The sequence below is a fragment of the Lithobates pipiens genome, unplaced genomic scaffold (assembly GCF_037356315.1).
Source record: "Lithobates pipiens isolate NorthernLeopardFrog02 unplaced genomic scaffold, aLitPip1_a1.2 Scaffold_8, whole genome shotgun sequence".
Taxonomy (NCBI): domain Eukaryota; kingdom Metazoa; phylum Chordata; class Amphibia; order Anura; family Ranidae; genus Lithobates; species Lithobates pipiens.
In genome coordinates this window covers 693286206-693301878 of record NW_027507903.1, presented here as the reverse complement: position 1 = coordinate 693301878, position 15673 = coordinate 693286206, and the positions used below count along the sequence as shown (strand labels likewise).

General features: G+C 46.9%; 1 protein-coding gene across 3 annotated transcripts; it reads right to left on the bottom strand.

Moving 5' to 3' along the window:
- Positions 1-5575: 5575 nt before the first annotated feature.
- LOC143962478 (uncharacterized) lies at positions 5576-14454 on the bottom strand. Of its 3 annotated transcripts, XM_077471751.1 has the most exons (4): positions 13953-14450; positions 13599-13725; positions 12663-12746; positions 5576-9440 (listed from the first exon to the last, which is right to left on the bottom strand). In XM_077471751.1, the coding sequence occupies exons 2-4, from the start codon at positions 13658-13660 to the stop codon at positions 8759-8761; spliced, it is 828 nt and encodes a 275-aa protein (XP_077327877.1). In that variant the 5' UTR covers positions 13661-13725; positions 13953-14450; the 3' UTR covers positions 5576-8758. The 3 variants fall into 3 exon arrangements, with proteins under 3 accessions (XP_077327877.1, XP_077327878.1, XP_077327879.1); XM_077471752.1 differs by having other exon boundaries at positions 13599-14454; XM_077471753.1 differs by lacking the exon at positions 12663-12746.
- Positions 14455-15673: the final 1219 nt, after the last annotated feature.

The following is a 15673-nucleotide window of genomic DNA, read 5'->3' as shown; positions in this document are numbered from 1 at the left end:
CAAGGTGCACTTTCATATGGGGGGAAAGTGTAAATGGAGAGTTTACTTCCCACTTTACCTCCAGCAACCCCTTTGCAGTTCTCTACACATAACTGCAGCAAACAGCCCTCAAGTACCTATTGACTTATGTAAGCTGCCCTAAGGTCCTACCAGGCTGCTGTATGCCAGATACTTCTAGTTCTGAGCCATGGTTGGGATTTCTTTGTAAATCTGAGACATTGATTGGCTGCTCAGACCAAGGAAGATACTTTTTGGGCCTTTGCATAGCATAGAACCTGTTCCTCCTGCCCTACTAGAAGTATTAAAGAAAAAAGCTGGAGGGAGTTTGCTTGTAGGCACGGCCTGCTGTCCTCTCCAAGATGGCTGCCTGGAGCTCATAGCAGAAGATGATTAGTCTTTAGTAGGTTCCTGCTGGTGTTTTGTCAGATTAGGCGAACCGTCAAAGTGTAACGCAAGTGACGTTTCGTCGCCGCCATCTTGCTACACCCCGCACTTGTCCCTAGTGAGGATACGGTGAGAAGGGGGAAAGCAGACATCTTGTTACACCCCGTACTCCTCCACGGTCAGGATACAGTGAGAAGGGGTAAGGGGACATCTTGTTACACCCCGTACACCTCCACAGTAAGGATACAGTGAGAAGAGGGTAAGGGGACATCTTGTTACACCCACCAGAGTTTTACATTTTACACGTGTTTTTTTTTTTTTTTTTAACAGTAAACTGACTTTATATAGTGAAATGCAGTACATACAACTTCGACTTACCGATGTCATGTTGAACTGTAAAAGCTGCGGCATGCGTGCTGATCTTGCAGGTTTGTCAATCTGTCAGAAGTTTGCTGCTTTTAAAACTCAACATGTAAACATTCACACATAGTTATAAGTACTGTGTATCACTATATAAACTCAGTTTACTATTAAAAAGTGTAAAATGCAAAACTCTGGTGGGTGTAACCAGATTTTCGCTTATCTCCTTTTCACTTCATCCTTACATTGGACGAGTGCGAGGTGTAGCAAGATGGCAGCGACGGAACATCACTTCCGTTACACTTTCTGGCAGGTCGCCATATCTGATGAAACACCAGCCTGAAGTTATGGCATAGTGCCACCTTCAGGTTGGAGAATATATTACAGCCTCATGCTATAACAGGTAAACATTACAGTCAATGTGCCTTTTTAAAACTGATGTCCAGTACAAGAGAGTTTAAACTGTCTGTTGGCTCTTTCATTGTCCTTATATTCCCTCTTTCCTGTTTGTCTTGTTTTATATTCATGTTTTGTAGATGTTAATTATTAAAACACTTTCCAAGCTTGTCAATGTTTCTGTGTGAAGTTAGTCTAACTTTTATTTAAAAAAAATAAAATAAAAAAAATGCTCGTGTGTGTGTTTGTGTGTGTGTGTGTCCCACAAAAAACAAATGTAAAATGCAAAAAAAAAGTATTATTCAAGCCCTGTTTCAAAAGTGCACAAAAAAACGCACCTTCTCATTGAAGTCAATGGGGAATGCCGTTTTTGGTGCACTTTGAGTGATATGCCTGTATTTTACAGGAGCATGTTGGAAAATGCACCAAAAGTGTGTTTATTTTTTTCAGTGTACCTCTGTGCCCTAAAGCAGTTCTTAACTGCAGTCCTTAAGATGCCCCAGCAGGTCATGTTTTTGGGATTTCCCTCAGATGAAACGGCTGTGGCAATTACTAAGGCATTGAAACTGATCAAATCACCTGTGCAAAATAATAGTCTGAAAACGAGACATGTTGGGGGTGCCTTGAGGAGTGGAGTTGAGAAACACTGCCCTAAATGGTAAATGACATAGTAGGTGAGGTTGAAAACAGACAAGTTTCCCCTCCAGCAATATCATTTGTGAGCTCAGCCGCCATCTTTGGTTGGTCTGATGTAACTACTGACAATAGATCTGTGGACATAAAGGCAAACCATTTACCCTTTTCCCTGCTCCACCTAAAACTAAAACACATTTTGGCTAGAAGAACACTTTAACCACTTAAGGACTGAGCCTCTTTCTGAGTATTGTTTACAACTTAAAAACTGTTTTTTTTTTTTTGTTTTGTTTTTTTTGGTAGAAAATTAGTTGGAACCTCCAAACGTTATACATTTTTATTTATTTTTTTGAACACCCTAGAGAATAAAATGCCGGTTGTTGCAATACTTTGTGTCACGCGGTATTTGCGCAGCGGTCTTACAAACGCACACTTCTTTTTTGGGGAAAAAATACACACACACAAAATAATGTTGCTTCAAAATTGCACCCGCTCGTGGAAAGGCGACGTTTAAAAAAATAAAAATATTCTACAGGTTGCATGTTTTGAGATACAGAGAAGGTCTAGGCCTGGAATTATTGGTCTTCCTCTAACAATCGTGGCGATACCTCACATGTGTGGTTTGAACGCTGTTTTTATATGCAGGCGCTGATCACGTATGCGCTCGCTTCTGCGGAAAAAAAAAAAAAGAATTTTCTTATTTTACCTTTTACACTTGTTTTTAAAAAATAAATTATTGCCACTTTTATTCCTATTACAAGGAATGTAAACATCCCTGGTAATAGAAAAAAAAAGACAGGATCTCTTTAATGAGATCTGGGGTCAAAAAGACCTCACATCTCATATTTACACTAAAATACAATTTAAAAAAATGTATATGTGTATATATGTGTGTGTGTGTGTGTGTGTGTGTGTGTGTGTATATATATATGTGTGTGTATATGTGTATATGTGTGTGTGTGTGTGTGTGTGTGTGTGTGTGTGTGTGTATATGTATGGATCTCACGGGAAATGGGGTTCTATAGGCCAGGCAGAGCCCTTCAGGAAATCTGTTGGATTTTCATATGGGCAGCCCCCGCATTATGGGTATGGGAAGGTCCTCTTTAAGCAGTTTATTAGGCACATTATACTAGTACTGGGGAAGGTGGTTTTTCTTTCAGAACCAGCTTCAGTTATTTCATGTATTGTACATACTGAGATGAGGTTCTGATCACCCCATGTGTAGCGATTATTTACTGTACTTTTCTGATAGTTCACACCAATCTGGTCATTCTCTCTTCACAAGACATTTCCATCAACACAGAACTCCTGCCTATCGGATGCATACAACATTCTGCAGAAACTCTAGAGTAGTGGTCTTCAAACTGTGGCCCTCTGGTAGCTTATATCTAGTACTTGGGGCACTGTTCCTCCTCCCACTGGCCACCAGTGATGGGACACCGTTCCTCCTCCCACTGGCCACCAGTGATGGGACACTGTTCCTCCTCTCACTGGCCACCAGTGATGGGGCACCGTTCCTCCTCCCACTGGCCACCAGTGATGGGACACTGTTCCTCCTCCCACTGGCCACCAGTGATGGGACACTGTTCCTCCTCCCACTGGCCACCAGTGATGGGACACTGTTCTCCTCCCACTGGCCACCAGTGATGGGACACTGTTCCTCCTCCCAATGGCCACCAGTGATGGGACACCGTTCTTCCTCCTACTGGCCACCAGTGATGGGACACTGTTCCTCCTCCCACTGGCCACCAGTGATGGGGCACTGTTCCTCCTCCCACTGGCCACCAGTGATGGGACACTGTTCCTCCTCCCACTGGCCACCAGTGATGGGACACTGTTCCTCCTCCCACTGGCCACCAGTGATGGGACACCGTTCCTCCTCCCACTGGCCACCAGTGATGGGACACTGTTCCTCCTCCCACTGGCCACCAGTGATGGGACACTGTTCCTCCTCCCACTGGCCACCAGTGATGGGACACTGTTCCTCCTCCCACTGGCCACCAGTGATGGGACACCGTTCTTCCTCCTACTGGCCACCAGTGATGGGACACTGTTGCTCCTCCCACTGGCCACCAGTGATGGGACACTGTTCCTCCTCCCACTGGTCACCAGTGATGGGACACCGTTCCTCCTCCTACTGGCCACCAGTGATGGGACACTGTTCCTCCTCCCACTGGCCACCAGTGATGGGACCCCGTTCTTCCTCCTACTGGCCACCAGTGATGGGACACTGTTCCTCCTCCCACTGGCCACCAGTGATGGGACACTGTTCCTCCTCCCACTGGCCACCAGTGATGGGGCACTGTTCCTCCTCCCACTGGCCACCAGTGATGGGACACTGTTCCTCCTCCCACTGGCCACCAGTGATGGGACACTGTTCCTCCTCCCACTGGCCACCAGTGATGGGACACCGTTCCTCCTCCCACTGGCCACCAGTGATGGGACACCGTTCCTCCTCCCACTGGCCACCAGTGATGGGACACTGTTCCTCCTCCCACTGGCCACCAGTGATGGGACACTGTTCCTCCTCCCACTGGCCACCAGTGATGGGACACCGTTCTTCCTCCTACTGGCCACCAGTGATGGGACACTGTTGCTCCTCCCACTGGCCACCAGTGATGGGACACTGTTCCTCCTCCCACTGGCCACCAGTGATGGGACACCGTTCCTCCTCCTACTGGCCACCAGTGATGGGACACTGTTCCTCCTCCCACTGGCCACCAGTGATGGGACCCCGTTCTTCCTCCTACTGGCCACCAGTGATGGGACACTGTTCCTCCTCCCACTGGCCACCAGTGATGGGACACTGTTCCTCCTCCCACTGGCCACCAGTGATGGGACACTGTTCCTCCTCCCACTGGCCACCAGTGATGGGACACCGTTCCTCCTCCTACTGGCCACCAGTGATGGGACACTGTTCCTCCTCCTACTGGCCACCAGTGATGGGACACCGTTCTTCCTCCTACTGGCCACCAGTGATGGGACACCGTTCTTCCTCCCACTGGCCACCAGTGATGGGACACTGTTTCTCCTCCCACTGGCCACCAATGATGGGACACCGTTCCTCCTCCTACTGGCCACCAGTGATGGGACACTGTTCCTCCTCCCACTGGCCACCAGTGATGGGGCACTGTTCCTCCTCCCACTGGCCACCAGTGATGGGGCACTGTTCCTCCTTCCACTGGCCACCTATTACGGGCTACTGCTACATCTGACAAATATTAAAGCAGATTCCGAACATGAATGGCACCTCCGCTGTGAGTCCAGGTTTAAGCCCCACCATCCAAGTGGACATAGAGTTAGAATAAAAAGAGCCGAGCAAAGCGAGGCCGTGCCCGAAGCGTGGTGAGCGGCCCTCTAATATGTGCAGCCCTATGTCCACTTGGATGGTGGGGCTTGCACCTGGACTCACGGCACAGGTGCCATTCATCTTTGGAGATTTTCCGAATCTCCTTGTGCTCCGCACTGCGCCTGCGCAGTACACAGCGGACACTATTCGATAGGCGGACATTTTTGGACAGAACACCGGTTTGAAACTGTGCAGATTCACATGAACTCGAACAATTTCTAACGCACATCAGTGTGAACCTGGGCTCAATTTCATGACTGCTTAGTGTACACGATCGGACTTCATACAAACTTTCCCATGGATTTCTGTCCAAAGGGCGTTGGCCATGAACAGGGATGGGAAAGGTGCATGGCAGCAAACTGATTACAGAACTACAGGCAGGCCATGCGTTGGGACAGTATCCTGTAACTCTGATCGGTAAACTAGAATAAAAGTGAAACAGCACAAAGAATGAACATTTTTATGTTTCTTTATTAACCACTTCAATACCGGGGGGCACTTAAACACCTTCCTGCCCAGACCAATTTTCAGCTTTCAGCGCTGTTGCACTTTGAATGACAATTGCGCGGTCATGCTACACGGTACCCAAATGAAATTTTAATCATTTTTTTCCCACAAATAGAGCTTTCTTTTGGTGGTATTTGATCACCTCTGTGGTTTTTATTTTTTGCTAAACAAATAAAAAAATCCCGAAAATTTTGAAAAAAAAATGTTTTTTTTTTTGTTTCAGTTTCAAAACTTTGCAAATAAGTAAGTTTTCTCCTTCACCGATGGGGTTACACTGATGGGCAATGATAAGGCGGCACTGATGGGCACCAATGAAGTGGCACTGATGAGGTGGCATTGATGGACACTGATATGTGGCACGGATAGGTGGCACAGGTGGGCTTGGACACGGCTGATCACGTCGGAGACTCTTCAGACTGACACCCCGCAACAACGATCGCCGCGATGCGCGCCCCCGGGGGCGCGCAGTGGCTCATAATCCTGATCACGTCATATGACGTCCGATCAGGATTATGAAACCACTTTGCCCCCGTCAATATGTTATTGGGCCGGGCGGCAAGTGGTTAAGCAAAAAAAAAATTTCTATATTAAAGGCATTTTCTTGAAATAACAAACATGTTGTACGTACCTGCTCTATGCAGTGATTTTGCACAGATCAGCGTCAATCGTCCTCTTCACGACTCCCTTCTTGGCTCCTGGCCCGCTCCCTTCTGCCGAGTGCCTCCAGAGCAAGCAGCTTGCTATGGGGCACCCAGGCAGGCTTGCTCTTGAGCCGCTGCTCTGCGATTCCATTCACAAACAGAGCTGAGGCTCGGCCACACCCCTCTCTCTTCTCATTGGCTAACTGGCTGTGATTGACAGCCAACGAGGAAGTGGAGACCCCACATCGCTGGATTGCAATGGGGCTCGTGTAAGTATTAAGGTCGGCTGGGGGGGGGCTGCACAGAGACTTTTTTTTACCTTTAGGCATAGAATGCATGAAGGTATAAAACCTTAAGCCTTTCTTACCACGTTAAATGATCAATTTTAAGGGTAACACACTTTAATCACCAGCCCACTACAGGCAAGTGCTTAGTAAACTCTTTTATGTGTGTTAAATAGAATCACCTGTGAGAATGTAGCTTATGTTCAATGATTATTGCTCAGAACAGACTAATTGTATTGCACAAAATAAACCCACAAGGGGGCACTTAGCATCTTAGAGGCGCAAGCTACTATGGACATTGGGGTGACTGTGCTGGGAACCCTGAACCCAGATATTTTGAAGAACACAAGACACCCCAATAGACAAAGTGCACACTCCTAGACAATGCTATATAAATATGATTCTATCTTCAAGTCTATAACCTCCGTCAGGCCAAAAAGGGCCCCCTGGCATTCCAGCATTGCAGAAGCCTCGATCTGCCTCTTATTTAGTAATGGCCTGGCTGTATAAATCTTCTCATTCGCTATACAGCCTGTTCTCTGCATACTCTGCTCTTCCCGGCTGTTTTATTCTTGAGCTGTGTATGGCTCATTCCCGCATCATCTGAATGATACCTGAACTCTGGGGAGGAGATTTACTACTATGCAGTTGCTCCAGAGCTTAGTAAATGAGGGGGACGCTCTGCCGACTTCCATCATCCAATCATGTGCAAGCAAAAATGCTGTATTTGTTTAATTTTTCTTTGCAAAAGGGAAGCTTCACCTCATCTACTAAACCTTGGAGCAATTGCACTTTGCAGAGTGCACATTTGCCTTTAATCAACCCCACAGTGGTCAATAAAAAGACCTACACTCCCCAGGGTCATAATTTTGCTCTTTGAAGTTTTGGTTAACCCCTATAGGTAGCCACCGTCGCCCAGCTCTGAGAATCGGTACCATCCCATACACCTTGCCTCAGATTAACACCCTTTTCAAGAGTTGGGCAATGGAAGCCACCAGAGAACATCCAATGTGACTGGTATTTGTAATCACTGCCTAGTACTGGCTGTTGACCGGTGACATCTATCAGGTTCTATGGAGATCACTCACTCTTTTGAAGCCCATTATGACCAGTCATACGGCCTGCCAGGGACAGAGTGGACACTTTTTCACCTGCATAAAACAAGACAAGTGCATGGCACACTCAGGCAGGTAGGTACCCCCAGCCAAAGAATAATGGTAATTAAAATAAAGATAAACGTCCAATCATAATGTCTCTGGTGGAATAGCCCCAAAAATACCGGCCACAGTTATGGCGGCTGACTCGAGTGTTAGAAACAGACTCTGTAGATGTGACACAAAAGAAAAAAAAGAGGGAGAGCGCATTTTGAGTGTAGCAATTGGTTAAAAACAATTGGCTACTCACATGTGTGCATAAAAGACACGCGCTTCATAAGAAAACCACTGGCATCTGTATCCTGTATCCGTCTCCCTGATGGCGGTATTGGTGTAGCAGAGCTGGTCTTTCTACTATCTCCGGAACCCCGCTGGAACGCAGTGGTCCATCGGGGTGGAAGTGATGTCATGGTGGGAGGATAGCAGAGCATGGCTACGTGTTTCAGAGTACGCACACTTCTTTTCGTAAAGCCACGTCACTGTGACGCTACTTCCTGCCCAATGGACCACTGCATTCCAGTGTGGTTCCGGAGATAGTAGAGAGGCCAGTCAGGCGCCGGTACCAGGTCTGCTGCACCAATACCATCAGCAAGGAGATGGGCACAGGATACAGGTGCCAGTGGTTTCATCATGAAGGGGCACATGTGAGTGGCCAACTGTTGCTACATTTAGAAGTCACTCTCCCTCTTTTCTTTTGTGTCGTATTTTCAGGTTTTTCACCTGCACCGCCCAAACATTTAGAAACAAGGCCTAGGAGGAGATGGAGAAGAGATTTCTCCCCAAGAGTTCCCAGAATCCTCAGAGACCGAAAATATAACCTGTTAAAGGGAGCGGACAGGAAACCTCTTCCTAAAGAAGCTACTCAACAGCTGGAAAGGTGTTTGGAGGGTTGAATCAAAGTCTTCATCCCAGCCATTCCCAGAATCCTCAGGGGCTGGAAACATGACCCTTTGGGGGGAGAAGAATGAAGGCCTCCAAAAATCCTGAGCCTTTCGATGATGGAGAAAGGTGGGTGTTCTCATCCCACCCCCAACAAAGTTTGCAGAACGCTCAGCAGCTGTCAGCATGATGGTTCCTCTGGTGGAAACTCTTGTCGCAGTGCTGACACTTGTAGGGGCGTTCCCCAGTGTGCGTCCTGTAGTGGTCCTTCAGGTTGGACTTTTTGCGGAAGTATTTCCCGCAGATGGAGCACTGGTAAGGTTTCTCTCCTGTATGAATGCGCTGGTGGCGGGCATAGCTGGAGTTGTCATGGAAGCTCTTCTCGCACACGGTGCGCTTGTAGGGGCGCTCTCCAGTGTGGGTACGCAGGTAAATCTTCAGGTGAGAGCTGCGGATGAAGCTTTTGTCACAGTCCGTACATTTAAAAGGCCGTTCTCCTGTGTGGCTCTGCATATGGACCTGGAAGCTGGAGTTATTGCAGAAGGTCTTGCTGCACACACTGCACAGAATAAATGCCTGTCCTCGCTCCTGGAAACCGATGGGGGCGTCTTCCCTGAAACCCTTCACTGGTGACAAGTAGGGACAAATTTCTTCCAAGGGGAAGGAACGCTGTACCCCGGAGAAGCTGACCTCACAATCAGAGAAGACACACGGTACCTCGTTCTCTTTGGGCTCAGTCTGTTTGTTCTGGTCAAAGTCATGCAGTGCAGCAACAGGTTTGATTTGGCGAACAATACCTTTCCGCCTCCGAGAACGGTCTCTGGTGGCCAGTTCCTGAGCCTCTCCGACCTCTCTAAGGAAACAAATACATATTAAAAACCATGCAAAATTGTAGGGGAGTCAGCTACAGTGTGATGTCCAGTTTCTGGAATGAGTCCAAATAGAGTGTGAGCTCCACAGTATACACTGGAATCCAATACCAATTCAGTCAGCTACAGTGTGATGTCCAGTTTCTAGAATAGGTCCAAATAGAGTGTGAGCTCCACAGTATAAACTGGAATCTGATACCAATTCAGTCAGCTACAGTGTGATGTCCAGTTTCTGCAATGAGTCCAAATAGAGTGTGAGCTCCACAGTATCAACTTGAAACCAATATCAATTCAGTCAGTTTCTGGAATGTGGGAGTGTGAGCTGAGAGCTCTACAGTATAAATTAATCCAAAACCAATTCAGTCAGCTACAGTGTGATGTCCAGTTTCTAGCACAGGTCCAAATAGAGTGTGAGCTCTACATTATAAACTGGAATCTGATACCAATTCAAATACATGTTATGTCCAGTTTTTAGAATAGGTCCATATAGTGTGTGAGCTCCACATTCTAAACTGGTACCAATTCAGTCAGCTCCAGTGTGATGTCCAATTTCTGGAATGGGTCCAAATAGAGTGTGAGCTCCACAGTATAAACGGGAATCCGATACCAATTCGGTCAGCGACAGTTATATGTCCAGCTGCTGGAATGGGTCCAAATAGGGTGTAAGCTCCATGGTATCAAATAGAAACTGATACCAATTCAGTCAGCTACTGTACAGTGTGATGTCCAGTTTCTAGCACAGGTCCAAATAGAGTGTGAGCTCCACAGTATAAACTGGAATCCGATACCAATTCAGTCAACTAGAGTGTGATGCCCAGTCTCTGGAATGGGTCCAAATATGGTATGAGCTCTACACTATAAAAACTTAATACATAGGTTGAAAAAAAAAAAATATATTTTTTTTTAAAAAGGCACAAGTCCATCCAGTTGAATCACAAAAAAAAAATAATAAAAAAAAATAATATTATAGGAATGGGCCCTATAATACACAAAGTTTCACCACATAAGAACTATAAACCCTATATAAACTATACACACCCCTGCAGCGCTTCTACCATGTCGGAGGAAACACTACAACTGAGGCCATGGTGGAAGCGTCCGGTCTTTAAAGAAAAACTGACTGCAGTGTTTCCTGGGAAAGTGGGTGGAGCTGCGCTCTCTCCAGGTGCCGTCCTGAAAGACGTAGGGAGAAAATCCCATGTAAATAAGTATTCACAGCTTTTAGCACCAATTACAGCCTTAAGTCTCTTTGAGTGTACACCTTCAGTATACAACTTCCCTATAGCCCTCCCTAACATTTGCCTGACCATGATCCAGCGATATGCATGAGAGCGGCTGCTCTGCAGGGTTTCTGCCTCCCGAACGGCTCCCGCTGCTGTCAGCCATTCACAGCTCAAGTAGCAATGAGGAGGGGGCGGGGCCGAGCACTGTTCTGTGTGTTTAATAGACATACAGAGTGGGGCTCAGGAGCGAGCGAGCGCCTACACACACACACACATATCCCCCCCATAGCAGGCACTTCATTTAGAGAAGAGGAGGCATGCCAGCGGGGGACCCGAGAAGAGGAGGACCTCAGTGCACAAAGCAGGCACGTTTGACATGTTTGCTATTAAAAGGGTTTTTTTTTTCTTTGTTTTTTTAAATATAACTTTACTCAATTGTAAACAAACAAAAGTAAAACATCTGGCCAAAGGCTAGCGGCCGTCTCTCTGAAAAAGCAATATGTGGTGGATCAGAGGCTGGCCAGAACCACATAGGACTGCCTCCCGGATGCGTGGTTGCATTTTGCTGCAATTTACTGCGCACTGCAAACACGAGCCAGACGTTGGGCTTGCAGTTGCAGAGCAGCCCCTTTGACTTGACAAGCTGCATTATATTTGCCATGGCATGCTTATAGTCCCCTCCAGCTGTGCCTTAGACTTTACACAAGTAGTAGGGATTTGGAAAGGGGGGGGTGTTGTCTGGTCGCCTATATCAGTGTTTCTCAACTAAACTCCTCAAGGCGCCCCAACAGGTCATGTTTTCAGCATTTCCCTCAAATGAACCAGCTGTGGTAATTACTAAGGCAGTGAAACTGATCAAATCAGCTGTGAAAAATATTGGAAAGCCTGAAAACATGACCTGTTGGGGCGCCTTGAGGACTGGAGTTGAGAAACACTGTCCTATATGACCGCATGTGATTAGTCAGAAAGTCCCCCTTCTATATCCATACAGACTATCAGATTTTCTGCTGATTTTTGTCTTCAGATTTACCAAAACCATATAGTACAAGGGCCTGCCTGGTTGCATACACACTGAAACTCCTACAGGTTTGACCTTATTATATGGTTTTGGTAAATCTAAAGGAAAATAAATAAAATCCAGCAGAAAATCTGATAGTGTGTATGGGGCTTATGACCCTGATTTACTGTCACTTTATTACTAGGGTGTGAGTTTTCCTGATATGATGGCCAAACTCCACCATCTGCCATCACTGTCCAATGAGAGGAAAATACCAGTCTCAATACACGACTGGAAATATTACCCTAGTGATAACTTTCCCCACCCTGATAAATAAGGTGCCAGTAGAGGAAGGAATAAAAGAAATAAAACCAGGCAGAGGCTCTAACCTTTCACTGCTCTGTCCCTAAATGTCCTTACAGAAGTCCTTCTATGAGTAAGGCCCCTTTCCCCCCGGGGGGGGCGCTTTGCAGGCATTACAGTACTAAAAATAGTGCCTGCAAAGCGCCCTGAAACAGCCGCTTCTGTGTCTCCAGTGTTAAAACCCCGGGGGCTTCACACTGCAGCGGTGCATTGGCAGGACGTTAAAAATACTCCTGCAAGCAGCATCTTTGGAGCGGTGAAGGAGGGGTGTATACACCCCTCCTTCACCCCTCCTGCCCATTGAAAGCGCTGCAGCGGCAATTTGCGGGTGGTTATAACCCTTTTTCGGCCACTAGCGGGGGTTAAAACCGCTCCCGCACCAGTGTGAAAGGGGCCTAAGCCAGTATCAGTAAAAGGGACACAAAGAGACAGATAGTGCCCATCTCCATATACAGTCCTAGACTATGCAGAAGATCACAGACTTCCTGTCAAAAGGTGTGTGTACACAATTTTCTTTGTTGGGGGGGGTGAACTAGCTCTTTAAAAAACACAAGCTGGTGAAAGAAAGTGTAAGGACTGACCAAAACACAGAACTATGTCACAGTGAGGGGGGCAGAGCTCACTTGTTGATTGGCTGTGGTTGTTCCGGAAACGTTCTCTGTGTTTCTCGATCTTCACCAGGAGATACGGGTTGAGGATCCGGTACCCTGGGGGGGGGGCAGGGAGAACACAATCTACATTATGACAAAAGTGAGTGCACCCCTCACATGTTTGTAAATATTTTATTCTTTCTTTTCATGTGACAACACTGAAGAAATGACACTTGGCTACAATGTAAAGAAGTGAGTGTACAGCTTGTATAACAGTGTCAATTCGCTGTCCCCTCAAAATAACTCAACACACAGCCGTGAAAGTATTACTAAACCCACAACAGTAAAATCGGTCTGTATATACACGTCATAGCATGCTTGTTATACTCACTGTGGAACGTAAAGGGTTAATCCTCTACATTGTGTAAAAAAGGGCTGTTTGATCCTGTATGCATAGATCCTCCCCCTCCTTGCAATGTCTATCTGGGGAAAGCCAGCCAACTTGCACATGCTCAGTTGTGTCTTTTATGCTGGAGAGAAAACCGTTTCTTGTCCTCAGAGCTAGCCAGATCACATGATACAGACATCACCCATGTTTTTCGGAGGCACGCGATGATCACATGTCTGACGAAGGGGTCCTGCGTGACTCCGAAATGTTGCACTCTCCTTCTGTTATGATCATGCAATAAACTATCCGTTTGGGCGCTACTTTGCGTCGATCCGCGGTGTGCTGGCAAATATCTATTTTGCAACAGAAGGTATACCCCCCCTTATCGCTTTCAGCGGGCGTAGCATAACAATGCATTTACAGAGTCCAAGGGGTTCAAGCAGATGGCAAGCAGGTGATGAAATACCTCTCCACTGTCTGCCAAATGCTCTTCAGAAACCATTGTACGTGTGAGGTTGTATTCTCCCTCCTCTACATTTGCCACCCCCCACCATCCCATGCCCTCGTGCCCCCTCACTCACCCAGATTGTGCAAAGCAGAGTGAATCTCCTTCATGGCATCCCGGTACAGATCCTGCTGCCATTGCTCCATAAGCTCCCAGTCCTCTTCCTCGAAGCAGGCGGCCACATCGTGGAAGGTGACCGTCACCTGTGCGGGAGGGAAGGACAGACAGAGGGGTCCATTAAAATCAGGAGAATCAGGGAAATCGGGTCCAGAAAATAAACAAGAGCCTACAATTCCCTGCTCTCTATAAAGAGATGAGAACCATCGGATGACGATTGCCATGACCAAGGATGTGCCATGACAGCAGCTGCAGAATTACAATCCCATCCCCTGATAGCAGCATAAAGTACTCCCATCATACAAGTTCTTACCGTCCCCGACAACGAGCTGCAAGTCCTCTTCTCCCAACACTTCTCCATCTGAAAAACAGAGACAGGAGGTCTCCAGAGAGTGCAGAGAGTGCACTAGAGAAAGCCAGAGACCCAAGTCTGAGGATCAGAGCAGTGAGGGGCTGCTGTCTAGATAGACACTGTGTGTGTTAAAGCTGTGCGCATCTGAGACAAATGAGAGCCTGAAGGGGAAGGCCTGAGCAGCAAGGAAACTGAAAAGAGGTGCAGTAGTTGTGCGGGAACCCTGTTATAAGGCCAAGAGGGCTGAATTGTAAAGCCTAGGTGGCAGTGCTGCTGAAGAGAGCCAGGTGGCTTGGCATTTTTCATGTATTGTTTTTTGGCAGAAGAACCCCTGTGTGGGCAACCAAGTGCATGTATGAACTTTATGTTGTTCCTTTTTAATAAAAGTGGGCTACCATGCCCTTAAACAAAAGTTCCTGTTCGATGTGAACTTACTGAAAAGGCATCTACCACTGAGTTAAACTTCCCCCAATGTCACACTAGATAAAGGAAGGCCCGTAGACGTGGTGTATCTAGATAAAGGAAGGCCCGTAGACGTGGTGTATCTAGATAAAGGAAGGCCCATTGATGTGGTGTATCTAGATAAAGGAAGGTCCGTAGACGTGGTGTATCTATATAAAGGAAGGCACGTAGACGTGGTGTATCTGGATAAAGGAAGGCCCGTAGATGTGGTGTATCTAGATAAAGGAAGGCCCGTAGATGTGGTGTATCTAGATAAAGGAAGGTCCGTAGACGTGGTGTATCTATATAAAGGAAGGCCCGTAGATGTGGTGTATCTAGATAAAGGAAGGCCCGTAGATGTGGTGTATCTAGATAAAGGAAGGCCCGTAGATGTGGTGTATCTAGATAAAGGAAGGCCCGTAGATGTGGTGTATCTAGATAAAGGAAGGTCCGTAGACGTGGTGTATCTATATAAAGGAAGGCCCGTAGACGTGGTGTATCTAGATAAAGGAAGGCCCGTAGATGTGGTGTATCTAGATAAAGGAAGGCCCGTAGATGTGGTGTATCTAGATAAAGGAAGGCCCGTAGACGTGGTGTATCTAGATAAAGGAAGGCCCGTAGACGTGGTGTATCTAGATAAAGGAAGGCCCGTAGACGTGGTGTATCTAGATAAAGGAAGGTCCGTAGACGTGGTATATCTAGATAAAGGAAGGCCCGTAGACGTGGTGTATCTGGATAAAGGAAGGCCCGTAGACGTGGTGTATCTAGATAAATGAAGGCCCGTAGACGTGGTGTATCTAGATAAATGAAGGCCCGTAGACGTGGTGTATCTAGATAAAGGAAGGCCCGTAGATGTGGTGTATCTAGATAAAGGAAGGCCCGTAGACGTGGTGTATCTAGATAAAGGAAGGCCCGTAGATGTGGTGTATCTAGATAAAGGAAGGCCCGTAGACGTGGTGTATCTAGATAAATAAAGGCCCGTAGACGTGGTGTATCTAGATAAAGTAAGGCCCGTAGACGTGGTGTATCTAGATAAAAGAAGGCCCGTAGACGTGGTGTATCTAGATAAAGGAAGGCCCATAGACGTGGTGTATCTAGATAAAGGAAGGTCCGTAGATGTGGTGTATCTAGATAAAGGAAGGTCCGTAGACGTGGTATATCTAGATAAAGGAAGGTCCGTAGACGTAGTGTATATAGATAAAGGAAGGCCCGTAGACGTGGTGTATCTGGATAAAGGAAGG

Excerpts from the sequence above, each read along its gene's own strand:
- LOC143962478 (XM_077471752.1), bottom strand. The coding sequence starts at position 13,660 with ATGGCAGCAGGATCTGTACCGGGATGCCATGAAGGAGATTCACTCTGC. Across the intron at positions 12,747-13,598 it reads CTCTGCTTTGCACAATCTGG|GGTACCGGATCCTCAACCCG; the intron begins GTGAGTGAGGGG and ends CCCCCCCCCCAG. Across the intron at positions 9,441-12,662 it reads CAACCACAGCCAATCAACAA|AGAGGTCGGAGAGGCTCAGG; the intron begins GTGAGCTCTGCC and ends TTGTTTCCTTAG.